The 13,332-nt window shown below is 44.7% G+C and overlaps 1 protein-coding gene across 3 annotated transcripts in view; it reads left to right on the forward strand.

Annotated features, from left to right (window-relative positions):
• Positions 1-13,332, forward strand: part of KLHL5 (kelch like family member 5) — a 47,889-nt gene that overhangs the window by 4,216 nt on the left and 30,341 nt on the right. The window contains exons 1-2 of one of the 3 annotated variants that reach the window (XM_038752889.1): positions 8,297-8,336; positions 8,414-8,568. The exons of 1 other annotated variant lie outside the window; for it this stretch is intronic. In XM_038752889.1, the coding sequence (XP_038608817.1) occupies positions 8,334-8,336; positions 8,414-8,568 (158 nt within the window). In that variant the 5' untranslated portion in view covers positions 8,297-8,333. Of the gene's footprint in view, positions 1-8,081; positions 8,569-13,332 lie in introns of those variants that run through there. One more of the 3 variants, XM_038752893.1, reaches the window with a different exon arrangement.

Raw genomic sequence — 13,332 nt, forward strand, 5'->3', positions numbered from 1 at the left:
AGCGCTTAGTACAGTGCTCTGCACACAGTAAGCACCCAATAAGTACAGTTGAATGAATGTATGAATGAATGAATTTTTGATTCATCACTAATAATAATCATCATCATATAGAGTGTTGTCCTTTGTACTCGAGCAAGTTGTTAACAACGGTCTCTTGGATTGACTTGCTGACCCTGGCAGCCTTAGCCACGGGGAGGGAGTTTCAGATCAGATCGTGGTCCATTGAGCGTCCCGCTCCTCCCGTGGCTGCCGTGATCTGTTTTAGAGACCCCCTGTGCCACGCTGGGGGGCATTCGATAAGGTGCCACTGTTTAGATCACGGCGGGCAGCGGGGGCTTCCGGGCTGTGTTTCATTTGTCTGGCCGGCGGAAAACGACCGCACAGGGGATGCATTGACTCGGCAGAACCGATCAGTGGTATTTATTGAAGGCTTACTGTGTGCAGAGCACTGTACTAAGCGCTTGGGAGAGTACAGTACAACAGAGTTGGTAGACACCATCCCGGCCCACGGTAAAATGGGGACTAAGACTGTAGCCGTGTGGGACATGGACTGGGTCCCAACCTGATTTAGCTTGAATCAGCAAGGCCCTACTGAGAGCTCACCTCCTCCAGGAGGCCTTCCCAGACTGAGCCCCTTCCTTCCTCTCCCCCTCGTCCCCCTCTCCATCCCCCCCATCTTACCTCCTTCCCTTCCCCACTGCACCTGTATATCTATATATATGTTTGTACATATTTGTTACTCTATTTATTTTAGTTGTACATATCTATTCTATGTATTTTATTTTGTTAGTATGTTTGGTTTTGTTCTCCGTCTCCCCCTTTTAGACTGTGAGCCCACTGCTGGGTAGGGACTGTCTCTACATGTTGCCAACTTGTACTTCCCAAGCGCTTGGTACAGTGCTCTGCACACAGTAAGCGCTCAATAAATACGATTGATGATGATGAATCGCCTTAGTATTTAGTACAGTGCCTGGCACATAATAAGCGCTTAATAAATGCCATTAGAAAACGAGAGGGAGACTGCACCACAGGTTCGAGCAGTGGTTGTCGGGAGAATCTGCAGCCGTCTCTATCTGTAGTGTACTCTCCCAAGTGCTTAGTACAGTGCTCCGCACACAGTAAGCGTTCAGGAAATACCACTGGATTGATGGGCAGCCCACCTAATGTGTGGCAATGAGGAGAGGGATTGATCTCCATGAGGAGACTCAAATCAATCGGTCGTGTTTATTGAGCATTTACAGTGCACAGAGCACCGCGTTAAGCACGGGGGAGAGTACAGTACAACAGAATTGGTAGACACGTTCCCCTCCTGTCACGAGCCTGTGGTCTGGAGAGGAAAGAGGGAAGACTGAAAGATGGGGTCAGATGCTTTTGGGCGGCACAGGATCGTTCTTTGCGTGCACTTAACGTGTTGCGGATTGTCAGTCGTGTTCCGTTCCCGTCAGCCGCCTCTGCACGCAGATAGGAGCCAGTCCGTAGCTTCATCTCAAACAGGCAGGGCGAGTTCTGTGCGTACCTTATCTGTGTATGATAAGGTCAAAAAAAGGATTCAGAAACTTCTTCGTATAGAAGTTGATGGGTCCTCATGCCATCCGTTGAATTGGACTCTCCCAAGCACTTAGTACAGTGCTGTGCACTTAGTAAGCGCTCAGTAATATATCGTTGACTGATGGATTAGGTTCCAGAAGACAGATGGTTGCAGCAGTGAGGGAATTGGTTTGAAAATCTAGACCAGTTTTTTCTCTGTGCTGCCGTGTAACAGAGGGAAAACATACATTTTAAACAAAAGTTTCTACAACTCCGACGTTAAGCAGTATGTTGGAAGCGTTTTTCTCCCCAGTGAGAAGTGTACTTTTCATAGGATTGTCTTTAGCGGGTGCCTTCTCTATAAAATGAGAAATTTCTTCATTAGAGTGAATTTATAGACCATCACTAAGCAAAAGTGCTGCAAATGTGTTCTGAGAGCATTTTCTGTCTTAGGAAGAAATGGCAGAAGTAGAGAATGTATGCAGTATAATGGAAAATCGTCTATTAAATATCATTTGTGAAGGTTTCTGGAAGCCCTGATGACAGTTGCGCCATTTCTACCTTTTCTTTATCTTTCACCCCTTGTGGAACTGGAGAATGATAAAATCAACAATATATTTTAAATCTGTTTATTAATATTTTATAAAGAAAATAACGTTTTCTTAATGGTGATTTTTCATTGATCACAGGGAGACAGACGTAGAAACTAACGAATGTGAGTATAGTCACAAGTGCATGTCTACGTAAGTGCGAGAGGGGGCTGAAATCAGGGGTGCTGATAATTAGTCAGAGGAGAGGGGATTTTAAGAGGGCTTTTTAGATAATGGGAGACAAAGCAAGAGAAAAATATTTTTGAGCAAGTTTCATCTGGATGGAAGACCGTACACATTTTCAAAGCATTAAAGAATATCCATTGAGTTTGGGGAGATTTTAGAGAAGAAGCCTGACCTAGGGGAAAGAGCTTGGGCCTTGGGGTCAGAGGACCTGGGTTCTAATCTCTACTTTGGGCAAGTCACTTCACTTCCTCTTATCTGCAAAATAGGGATTCATTACCTGTTCTCCCTCATATTTAGACTGTGAGCCCCATGTGGGGCCTGGTTATCTTGTACTTACCCTGACGCTCAGTACAGTGCTTGGCACCTAGTAAGCGCTTAACAAATCAATCAATCAGTAGTATTTATTGAGCACTTAGTGTGTGCAGAGCGCTGTACTAAGCCCTCGAGAGTGTACGATACAACAGAAATAGCGGACAAATTCCCTGCCCTTAACCTGCTTACAGTCTTCTACAATTTATGAATATTATTCAGAGGCTGTGTAACGTATTTCCTTAATGGTGATATTTCATCAAATGTAACAACTGTTTTAAGCTTTTTAACTGGTGAGAGAAAAACCAAGGAAAAATTTTTAGCAAGCAACATCTGGATGGAAGAAGATCATATGCATATCTTAATGGCATTTATGAAGAAGCTTTAAATAAGAAAACAAGTCTAACAGTGTGGGAATTATCAGAAAAGAGTTGATTTCAGATTTCTTGTCAGGTTGATGGTCACCTCAGGATAGCAAGGCATCTGTCAAATGCATGAGAAGCAGCATGGCTCAGTGGAAAGAGCACAGGCTTCGGAGGCAGAGGTCATGGGTTCGAATCCCCACTCTGCCAAGTGTCAGCTGTGTGACTTTGGGCAAGTCTCTTAACTTCTCCTTCTAGACTGTGAGTCCGTTGTTGGGTAGGGACTGTCTCTATATGTTGCCAACTTGTACTTCCCAAGCACTTAGTACAGTGCTCTGCACACAGTAAGCGCTCAATAAATGCGATTGAATGAATGAATCTGTTAAAAAGCTGCTGTTGATTCAACAGAGAATGCCTGAATGATCAAATCAGTAACACTGGAGTAGCAACAATGAATTTCCAGAGTACCACATATTTATTCCACAAGGAGCTTACGCTCCAAATGGGGAGACAAACGTAGAAAATAATGAATATGCGTATATACACAATTGCTGAGGGTGGACATTTAAAACATTTTTTTAAATTGTATTTTTTTTAATGGTATTTGTCAAGAGCTTACTATGCAGCAGGCATTGTAGTAAGCACTGGGGAAGCAGCATTATAATGGCATAATAATGATGGCATTTATTAAGCACTTACTATGTGCAAAGTACTGTTCTAAGCACTGGGGAGGTTACAAGGTGATCAGGTTGTCCCACAGGGGGCTCACAGTCTTCATCTCCATTTTACAGATGAGGTAACTGAGGCACAGAGAAGTTGTGACATGCCCAAAGTCACACAGCTAAGTGGCGGAGTTGGGATTTGAACCCATGACCTCTGACTCCAAAGCCCGTGCTCTTTCCACTGAGCTACACTGCTTCTCTAGGCACTGACCATCAAAGAGCATAGGCTTGGGAGACAGAGGTCATGGGTCCTAATCCCGACTCTGCCACTGATCAGCTGTGTGACTTTGGGCAAGTCATTTAACTTCTCTGTGCCTCAGTTACCTCCTCTGTAAAATGGGGATTAAGACTGTGAGCCCCACGTGGGACAACCTGATTACCTTGTATCCTCCCCAGTGCTTAGAACAGTGCTTGGCACATAGTAAGCGCTTTACAAATGCCGTCATCACCATCATCATCCAAGTTAATCAGGTTGGATGCAGTCCATGTATCACATGGGGCTCGCTCTCAATCCCCATTTCACAGATGAGGTGACTGAGGCACAGAGAAGTTAAGTGATTTGCCCAAGGTCACTTGGCAGACAAATGGCAGAGCTGGGATTAGAACCCAGGTCCTTCTGAGTCCCAGGCCCTTGCTCTATCCACTAGGCCACACTGCTTCTCACCGCGGGACAGAAATGCAAGAGAGGGCAGAAATCAGGCTGCTGAAAATTAGTCAGAGGAGATGAAATTTTAGGTGGGCTTTGAAGGTGGGGAGAGCTGAAGGTCTTGCAGATATGGGTTTGTGGGGGAGTTTGTGGAGCGCTGGGGACATTGTGAGTTGGGGTTGGGGGGAAAGCTGCACAAGAGTGGGGTACAGCTAGGAGGTGAGCTTGGGAAAAGCAGAGATCAAGGGATGAAGAGGGCTGAGACCTGAGGTGGGGAGAGCCTTAAAGCCAGTGGCCAGTGTCTTTGCTTGATGTGGAGGGAGGTGAACAACCTTGGAAAATTTGGAAGAGAAGAGAGAAGCCGGACGAGCCAGGTTTCAGAAAGGTGCAGGGAATACGGACTGAAGTGGGGAGAGGCTGGAGGTGGGGAGGCCAGTGAGGAGGCTGATACAGTAAGTAGTCCAATTGTGCTTTCACCAGTGCTAAAATTAGGACAGAAGCTCTGTGGGTGAAATTGTGTATATTAATGTCCGTCTCCCCTTCTAGGCTGTAAGCTCGTTGTGGGCAGGGAGTGTGTCTACCAACTCTGTTGTATTGACAACCCCCCCACCCCCGCAAGCATTTAGTATAGTGCTCTGTACACAGTAAGCACACAATAAAGTCCACTGATTGATTAGGGATTAAGGAGGTTTTCCCTCAAGGCCCCATATGGACCAGCACCTTTCCTTCTTCCCCTTTGGTGTTCCCGGAATGGCAAGGGGCCTATTTTATCTTCTTGGATAAAGGGTACCAGAGAGTCTCTCCCAGTGATACGGACGCAAGGCCAACTTTTCTACTACATTAGCCACAAACTTTCAGTTGGCACAAAGACATGCTGGTTGTTTGGGCCATGGCTAAACAACAAATTTTATCAGTGCTCGCCCTCTCTTTTGGTAGGTATTACTAAAGCAATGATCACCAGAACGTTGGCTACTGGCCACTTTCCCTCCTCTTACAATGAAATTAGCAGGGCATTTGGGGGGACATATATTCCCCCCCCCACCTTTTTTAAGAAAAGGTATCTTTTTAATGTTATTTGTTAAACACTTACTATGTGCCAGGCAGTGTACTAAGTGTAGATATAACAAATACCAAATACTAGCAGACATCACAATTATTATTGTTAGCACGGGCCTGGGAACCAGAAGGACCTGGGTTCTAATCCCAGATCTGCCACTTGTCTACTGTGTGACCTTGGGCAAGTCACCTCACTTCTCTGTGCCTCAGTTACCTTACCTGAAGAATGAGGATTAAGACTGTGAGCCCCATGTGGGACAGGGGCTGTATCTAACCATATTAGCTTGTGTCTCTCCCAGTGCTTAGCACATAGTAAGCACTTTACAAATGCCATTTTTTAAAAAAGAAAGGACAAAAGCCTCCATTGTCGTGATGGCTTTGCACCAGTTCTAGCCGCCTTATGGACAGGAAGTGTGTCTGTTTATTGATATATTGTCCTCTCCCAAGTGCTAGTTTCTAGACTGTGAGCCCATTGTTGGGTAGGGACCGTCTCTATAGGTTGCCAACTTGTACTTCCCAAGTACATAGTACAGTGTTCTGCACACAGTAAGCACTCAATAAATACGATTGAAGGAATGAATGAATAGTACAGTGCTCTGCACACGGTAAATGCTTAATAAATATGATTGAATGCCTTCCTCTCCCATGTTCCTCCCAAATGAACTGTCTCACTGCCCCTCGTTCTCACCTATGGAGACCTCCCTTCCCCTGAAAGCCCACCAAACCATAGCTCTCCCCACCTCTCCCCTGCTGAATTTCCTTCTCCTCGGATCAGCCTCTTCCCAACTACCTTCTGAGTTCGTGTTCACTCACGGCCCCCACTAGAGTCTAAGTAAGCCCCCATTTTACCTACTCTACTTTGAAACACTCTTTTATGCTCTCAGGAAATTGATTTTGTGTGTGTGCTCCGTGTGGAAATTGAGGCGTCCTGTAGTCAATCTATCAGTTGTGTTTAGCACTTGCTGTGTGTGCAGAGCACTGAACTAAGTGCTTGGAGAGAGGCATTTTTCTACAAAAACGTTAAGGATGTGTCACCCCACTCCACAGAAAACTCCCAAGGGTTGCCCATCCACTTCCGCATCAAACAGAAACTCCTCCCCATCGGCTTTAAAGCACTCCATCACCTTGCCCCCTCCTACCTCACCTCACTACTCTCCTATAACAACCCAGCCCACACATTTTGCTCATCTAATGCTAACCTTCTCACTGTGCCTCAATCTCGCTTATCCCGTCACCGACCCCTGGCCCACCTCCTGCCTCTGGCTTGGAACCGCCCTTCCTCCTCAAATCTGACAGACAACTACTCTCCTCCTCTTCAAAGCCTTATTGAAGACACATCTCCTGCAGGAGGCCTTCCCAGATTAGACGCCCACTTTCCTCTTCTCCCAGTTCCTTCTGCATCTCCCTGACTTTCTCCCTTTGTTCTTTCCCCATCCCAGCCTCACGGCACTTATGTACGTATCCGTAATTTATTTTTTAGCGTTGATGTCTGTCTCCCCCCTCTAGGCTCTAGCTTGTGGGCAGGGAATATGTCTGTTTATTGTTGTACTATCCCAAGCATTTAGTACAGTGCTCTGCGTACAGTAAGAGCTCAATAAATAAGATTGAATGAGTGATCGAATGACGTAGGAACTGTAAGTCTCCTCAGCACTCTTTCTGGGGAATAAAAATCAGAACCAAACTAATATGAAATTCAAAATAAAATTTGGTAGGTTTGTGAAATTATTCTTTGTGAAAGGTTTTGGGATAACCTCCCAGACCCCTGACTTCTTTGTGGGCAGGGAACTGGTCTTCCAGCTGTGTTGTACTCTCCCAAATGCTTCATACAGTGCTCTGCGCACAGTAAGTGCTCGCTCAATAAATACCATTGGCTTATTCTCTGTCCATGTAGCAGAGGGAATGTGGGTCATTGCAGCACTGTCTATTTAACCACAGCCTGGAAGGACCAAATGGGAGGTGGAATCCCATCTCATGCTTTTGACCTGTCCATTAAAATGGGGCAGCCCATGCATTACATATAAATGACAATATAGTGGACAAAATAATGTACGTTGTTGCTATTTGTAGCTCAAAACCAGATTCATAACAGTAATTAGGAAAAGGAAAAAACCACGTTTTCCTTTTGTGATTCTTCAAATACCCCAGCTTTTTTTTTTCCCAGTAAGAAAGATGCTCTCGTATCATCTTGTGAGGCATCTGATTTGGCTACTCACCCCAGGGAGTAGAATGCCAATACACTTTGGCAGTATTATAAGCAGTCTCAGGAATCTTTCCTGGATTTTCTGTGCAGCAGCGTGAGAGGGAGTTAATAGAATGAGCCACAGGGAGCCCGCGAGATGTTCCGGGATTAGCTCTCAGCCCGTCAGCCGCGTTTTATGGAAAGGGGCGGTGGGGGCTCATACGGACTTTAACGAATGCTCTTAGTGTTTGGAAAAGCCAGTGGTCGGGGCTGAGAAAGGAGGGCACCAGAAAAGCTTCTCTCTGTTTCGGCGTACACTCATTTTGCTTTGACTGGAGAGCCGGTTCTTTCTTTTTTTCCCGTAGCATTTTTTTTGGTGGGGGAGGGCGTTGTTGTTATCCTCTTGGGATCCAGGATTATAAAAATGAATGCAAATGTATCTGTGCATGCAAATCTTTCCTCCCAATCGGCTCGCTGGAGACGGCAGAGCACGTGCTTCTCCCGCCTTGGCTGAATGCACAAATCTTTCCTGTGCAGCGATTCTTGCCCTGTTGCCTAGACGATCGCGCTCTCTCCCTCTCTCCCTCCCTCTCTCTCTCTCTCTCTCTCTGAGGATGTCTGGTTCTCGCAAAGAATTTGACGTGAAGCAGATTTTAAAGCTCAGATGGAGGTGGTTCGGCCACCAGGCATCGTCTCCGAACGCTACAGCGGACAGCCAGCGGGGAGACTTCTGGAGTCCAGGACAAAGCGGAGCAGATGGTGGGAGAAAGTTTTTCGACCCCTGTAGCCTCCACTTACCCCTGGCTTCCATTGGTTACAGAAGGTCTGGCCAACAGGATTTCCAGAACTCCTCTCCTTGGCCAATGGCAGCCCCCTCCGAAGTCCCTCCATCTGACTTCCCAGCAGAAGCCTGCGGCGGTGCCCACTGGCTTGATAGACCAGATGACGGGACTAGTGAAGAAGAAAATGAATCTGACAGCAGCTCCTGCAGGTTAATTGTTCCTTTCTTCTTTTTAGAAACCGGGGCTTCTTCGGTCCTGTTTCCAGGGTCGCTGTAGTATCACTAGCCGAGATCTGGGTTTGGAATAAGAGGAGGGTACGGACCCCGACAGTACGTGTAGTGTTCTTTTGGGCAGGATTAATAAAAATGATGCAGTTATTTGATACGTTGATCCAGGAGCAGATAGGATCCGATCTGAAAGCCTCACATCAACCCCAGGTACTCAGCACATAGTGAACGCTCCTTAAATGTCATCATCATTATCATTATTATTGTGAACGCACAGCAAAAGTCACCACTGCCGCGAAGATAGGTCAGTTTTTGTGTAAAAACTAAAATTGTTATAAATGACACACGTTATTTTTAAAGGTGTTCTTCTGCACTAAAGCAGTGAGAATTGATTTAGCTTGAAGAGATTTCCCAGTGGCATTCATCTGAATTTAGGTGCATTAGGGACTACCCCATTTTATTCCATTACTTTCCACAGTCTTAAAGAAACCCAACAATTATCCCTGTTCTAATTTGTGAATTTTGGTGACCAGGAAGGATTATCAAGTAAGAAAATGCATTGGCCTTTGTACTGATTACCCTCGGGAGTGGCGGTTTTCATCCTGATACACCTCTTTGTGCTGTGTGTGTGCCGGTAGCTCTCGAGAATGCATGAAAAAGATGACAGCCACTAATGCAATTTTGTGCCGAAATTGGCCCACATAGGTGGGGCATTCAAGGGATTTTCTAGGGAGGGCACTGGGCAAAGAATGGAGAGGAGGCAGAAAGAGAAATGGAGTTAAGCAAAGGTGAAAGAAACAGGACACATCCACCCCTGACCTGATAGCAGCTTTCAGAATGCTCCTTTTAGTCCCCCGTGAATACCCCCCCGTCTTATTAACCATTTTGAGTAATACACCATTAAGGCACGACGGATGATATATCTCCGGTCACTGTCAATTATAGGCATTTACCTGCTAAATCTTCCTAAGGAGGCTAAGAGTTTTCATTTTTGTTTGCCATCAGGTACTGAGAACTCTTGATGGTCCAGAAAAATGAATCTCTAACTTACTATTAGTAGAAGTGGCAGGTGAAGGGATAGTGAAGAATGAACTGCAGAATGAATTTTCAAGTGTCCCCTTGGCTGAAAATATTCTAAGCGGAGATCTAGTGTGGTTGTGTATGTTGACATCATGTGGACAGTTAGGTGACAGGCCCTTAACATGTTATCATTTATGAACATTCATCCAGTGCGTGAGGGAATTGAACACTAGAACTTTTCATAGATAAGTTGATGGTGTCTTTGATGCTAGTTATGCTTCCATCAGATTCTAGTGAGTTGCTTTTGGAAGAAACATAAAATACATTTATTCATTCATTCAGTCGCATTTATTGAGCACTTTGTGCAAAGCTTTGTACTGAGTTCTTGGGAGAGTACAATATAACAATAAACGGACACATTCCAGGCTCGCAGTCTAGAGGGGGAGACAGACATTAATATAAATAAATAAATCCAGCAGTTAGGCTGAGGTGATACTGATAACCGTGGAGACAAGTGGCTCGTTGCCATTTAGAGATTGTCTGCAGAAGTTGATGAAATCAATCAGTCAATCATTTATTCAGTGCTTAGTGTGTGCAGAGCACTGCATTAAGCACTTAGGAGCACAATGTAACTGTTGGTAGAAACGTTCTCTGCCCACAACAGTTTTACAGTTTAGAGGGGGAGGCAGATACTTAAAGTAAATTATGGATATATATGTAAGTGCTGTGGGGTTGAGGGAGGGGTGAATGAAGGGAGCAAATCAGGTGAATAAAGGGATGCAGAGCGAGTGAGAGAAGAGAAATGAGGGCTTAGTCAAGGAAGGCCTCTTGGAGGAATTATGCTGCCAATAAGGCTCTGAAAGATTCATAAATAGTATATATCCTTCTTCTCTTGACCATATTTCACTATGGATCAGAAACATCTTACAGAAATAAGAAAAGAGAAGGCTTGTGCCCACAAGAGAAGTAATGACAGAAGCCTAGGTCATTTTCCAGTGTTTAGTTCAAGTGTAAAGTCACCGAAACAGAAAGGATGAGAAAGCTATCGGTGATTTCCCAGAGTAGCAAAGGTAAGAAGGCAGATAAGGAATGACATTCTAAAAGGAAATAACCTCATCATTTATGGGAAGAGCCATTCTGCTCCAAGAGCCAGTACTGTAAGTGGGGCACGAGAGTGGGAGAATTCCTTTCCAGTGTGACAAATGTTGGGAAAAGCTTCTGGAAAATCATTTTACAAATCAAATTGAAAAAAGTGTCAGTTTTCTTAACTGTAGGTCTGTTTTTTTTTCATTTTTGTCAAATGTCAGCACACAATGTGATCTTCTTGATTCTGTTTTACTCCCTTTCCAATGAAATTTGACATTCTAATCTCACTGTTGCCTCATCCAAAAGGAACTATCAGAGGCCTTTGGGGTTGAGATATGTATATATGTTTGTACTATGTATATATGTTTGTACATATTTATTACTCTATTTATTTTACTTGTACATATCTATTCTATTTATTTTATTTTGTTAGTATGTTTGGTTTTGTTCTCTGTCTCCCCCTTTTAGACTGTGAGCCCACTGTTGGATAGGGACTGTCTCTATATGTTGCCAACTTGGACTTCCCAAGCGCTTAGTACAGTGCTCTGCACACAGTAAGCGCTCAATAAATACGATTGATTGATTGATTGAGATAACCGAATGTCTTTTAAAAGAAGAATTGTTTCCTGTTTTTTATGGTATTTAAGCGCTTGCTATGTGTGCCAGGCACTGTAAGTAGATACAAGCTAATCACATCAAAGTCTGTATCCACCATAAGGCTCACAGTCTTAATCCCCATTTTATAGAGGAGGTAACTGAGGCACAGAGGAAGTGAGGGGACTTCCCCAAAGTCACACAGCAGATGAGTGGTGGAGTTGGGATTAGAACCTAGGTCCTTCTGACTCCCAGGCGTGTGTTTTATCCACTAGGCCATGCTGCTTCTCTTGTTCCTTGTTTCTTTGTTATAAATACCATTCCCCACCTCCCAGCAATCCCCAGCCAGGTTCAAGGCAGGAGTTCCTACACTTCAATGTCTTTTTAATGTCATAACCATAAGGCACGTCAGTCGTCCTTAGCGTCTGGTTGAGTGAGCCGTTCTCTTGGGGCCAACTCTCTAATCACACAAACCCACCTCCTGTCATTTTTCTCCTCAGTGGAATTTCAATTGGCAGTCTCCCAGCCCTAATCCTTGAGTGTATTCCTCGAGCTTGTAACACAATCTGCAACAATTGTATCGTAGAAAAATACCTTTTCTGAATCAAATGCTATTAAGACTATACGAGTAGCAGTAGAGTCTGTCGATCAGTAGCATTTATTGAGCGCCCGATGTGGGCCGAGCACTGTGCTAAGCAATTGGTAAGGCATAATAGAAATAGGCGTTGTGATTTGTGTCCTCAAGGAGCTTTCAAGCACAACTGTAAAAGACTGGTCTGTGACTGAAACAATTCTTGCCGATTCGGTATGTGTCTTCTGGGTTTCACAGGACTGGAGGAGGTTGGATACCCCAGCAGGGCTTTGGAGTGTGATGCCAGGGTATTGTCGTACTCTGTCTTTTTTATGGTGTTCATTAAGCACTTATGAAGTGCCAGGCACTGTAATAAACATTGGGGTAGATGCAAGCTAATGAGGTTGGACACATTCCATCTCCCACATGGGACTCAGTCTTAATCCCCATTTTACAGAGGAGAAAACTGAGGCAACAGAGAAGGTACATGTCTTGCCCAAGGTCACACAGCCGACAAGTGGCAGAGCCGGGATTAGAACCCAGGTCCTTCTGACTCTCTTGCCTGAGCTCCATCCACTGAACAATGCTGCTTCTCAGGGTTGCAGTCTTCCAAAGCTCGGTGGTCAGTTGATTCCGTTTTCTCTGTTCTTTTTCTCTGTGTGACAGTGAAATGCCCAGAGAACAGAATTCAGAGACAGCTTTAGATCGTGGGCATAGACGCAAACTTTTAGTGTGGAATTTCCCAAGTTTTGGCTGGTCTATAGCTTCAGTTTTCTTCAGGTTTCTTGCCAGTCCATAGCACTGTACTGAATATGCCAAGTGTTTGATGATCATTTTCATGTCTCCTTCTGCAGGAGACTGTGAGCTCGTTGTTGGGTAGGGACTGTCTCCGACTTGTACTTCCCAAGCACTTAGTACAGTGCTGTGCACACAGTAAGCTCTCAATAAATACAATTGATTGATTGATTAAATGAATGAGACAGCATGTCTTCCCTTTTTTTTCTTATGGTACTTAAGTGCTTATTATGTGTCCAGCACTGTTCTAAATGCTGATCCTCTCCATAGCCCTCGTGCCCCCACAACAACCCGAACACAAGATTCCAGGAATAGTAACAGAATTCAATTTTGTCCTTTGCCCCTCACAGCTTAGGATCCTCAGACAGTCTATCAGTGATATTTGTTGAGCGCTTCCTGTTGGCAGAACACTGCACTAAGTACTTGAGAGTATAGTAAGAGTGGTAAACACCATCCCTGCCCTCAAGGAGCTTACAGTCCAGTGGAGGAGCTTGCCTCAGGCAAGAAGGGCAACCTCCTGCCCCTCCTCATAGCCTCCCCCAGACAGATTTGGCCATCAGATCTGCCCCCACCAAGCCTTACCTCCTTCCCCTTCCCACAGCACCTGTATATATGTATATATGTTTGTATGTATTTATTACTCTATTTATTTATTTTATTTGTACATATTTATTTATTTT

The sequence above is a fragment of the Tachyglossus aculeatus genome, chromosome 10, assembly GCF_015852505.1.
Source record: "Tachyglossus aculeatus isolate mTacAcu1 chromosome 10, mTacAcu1.pri, whole genome shotgun sequence".
NCBI lineage: Eukaryota > Metazoa > Chordata > Mammalia > Monotremata > Tachyglossidae > Tachyglossus > Tachyglossus aculeatus.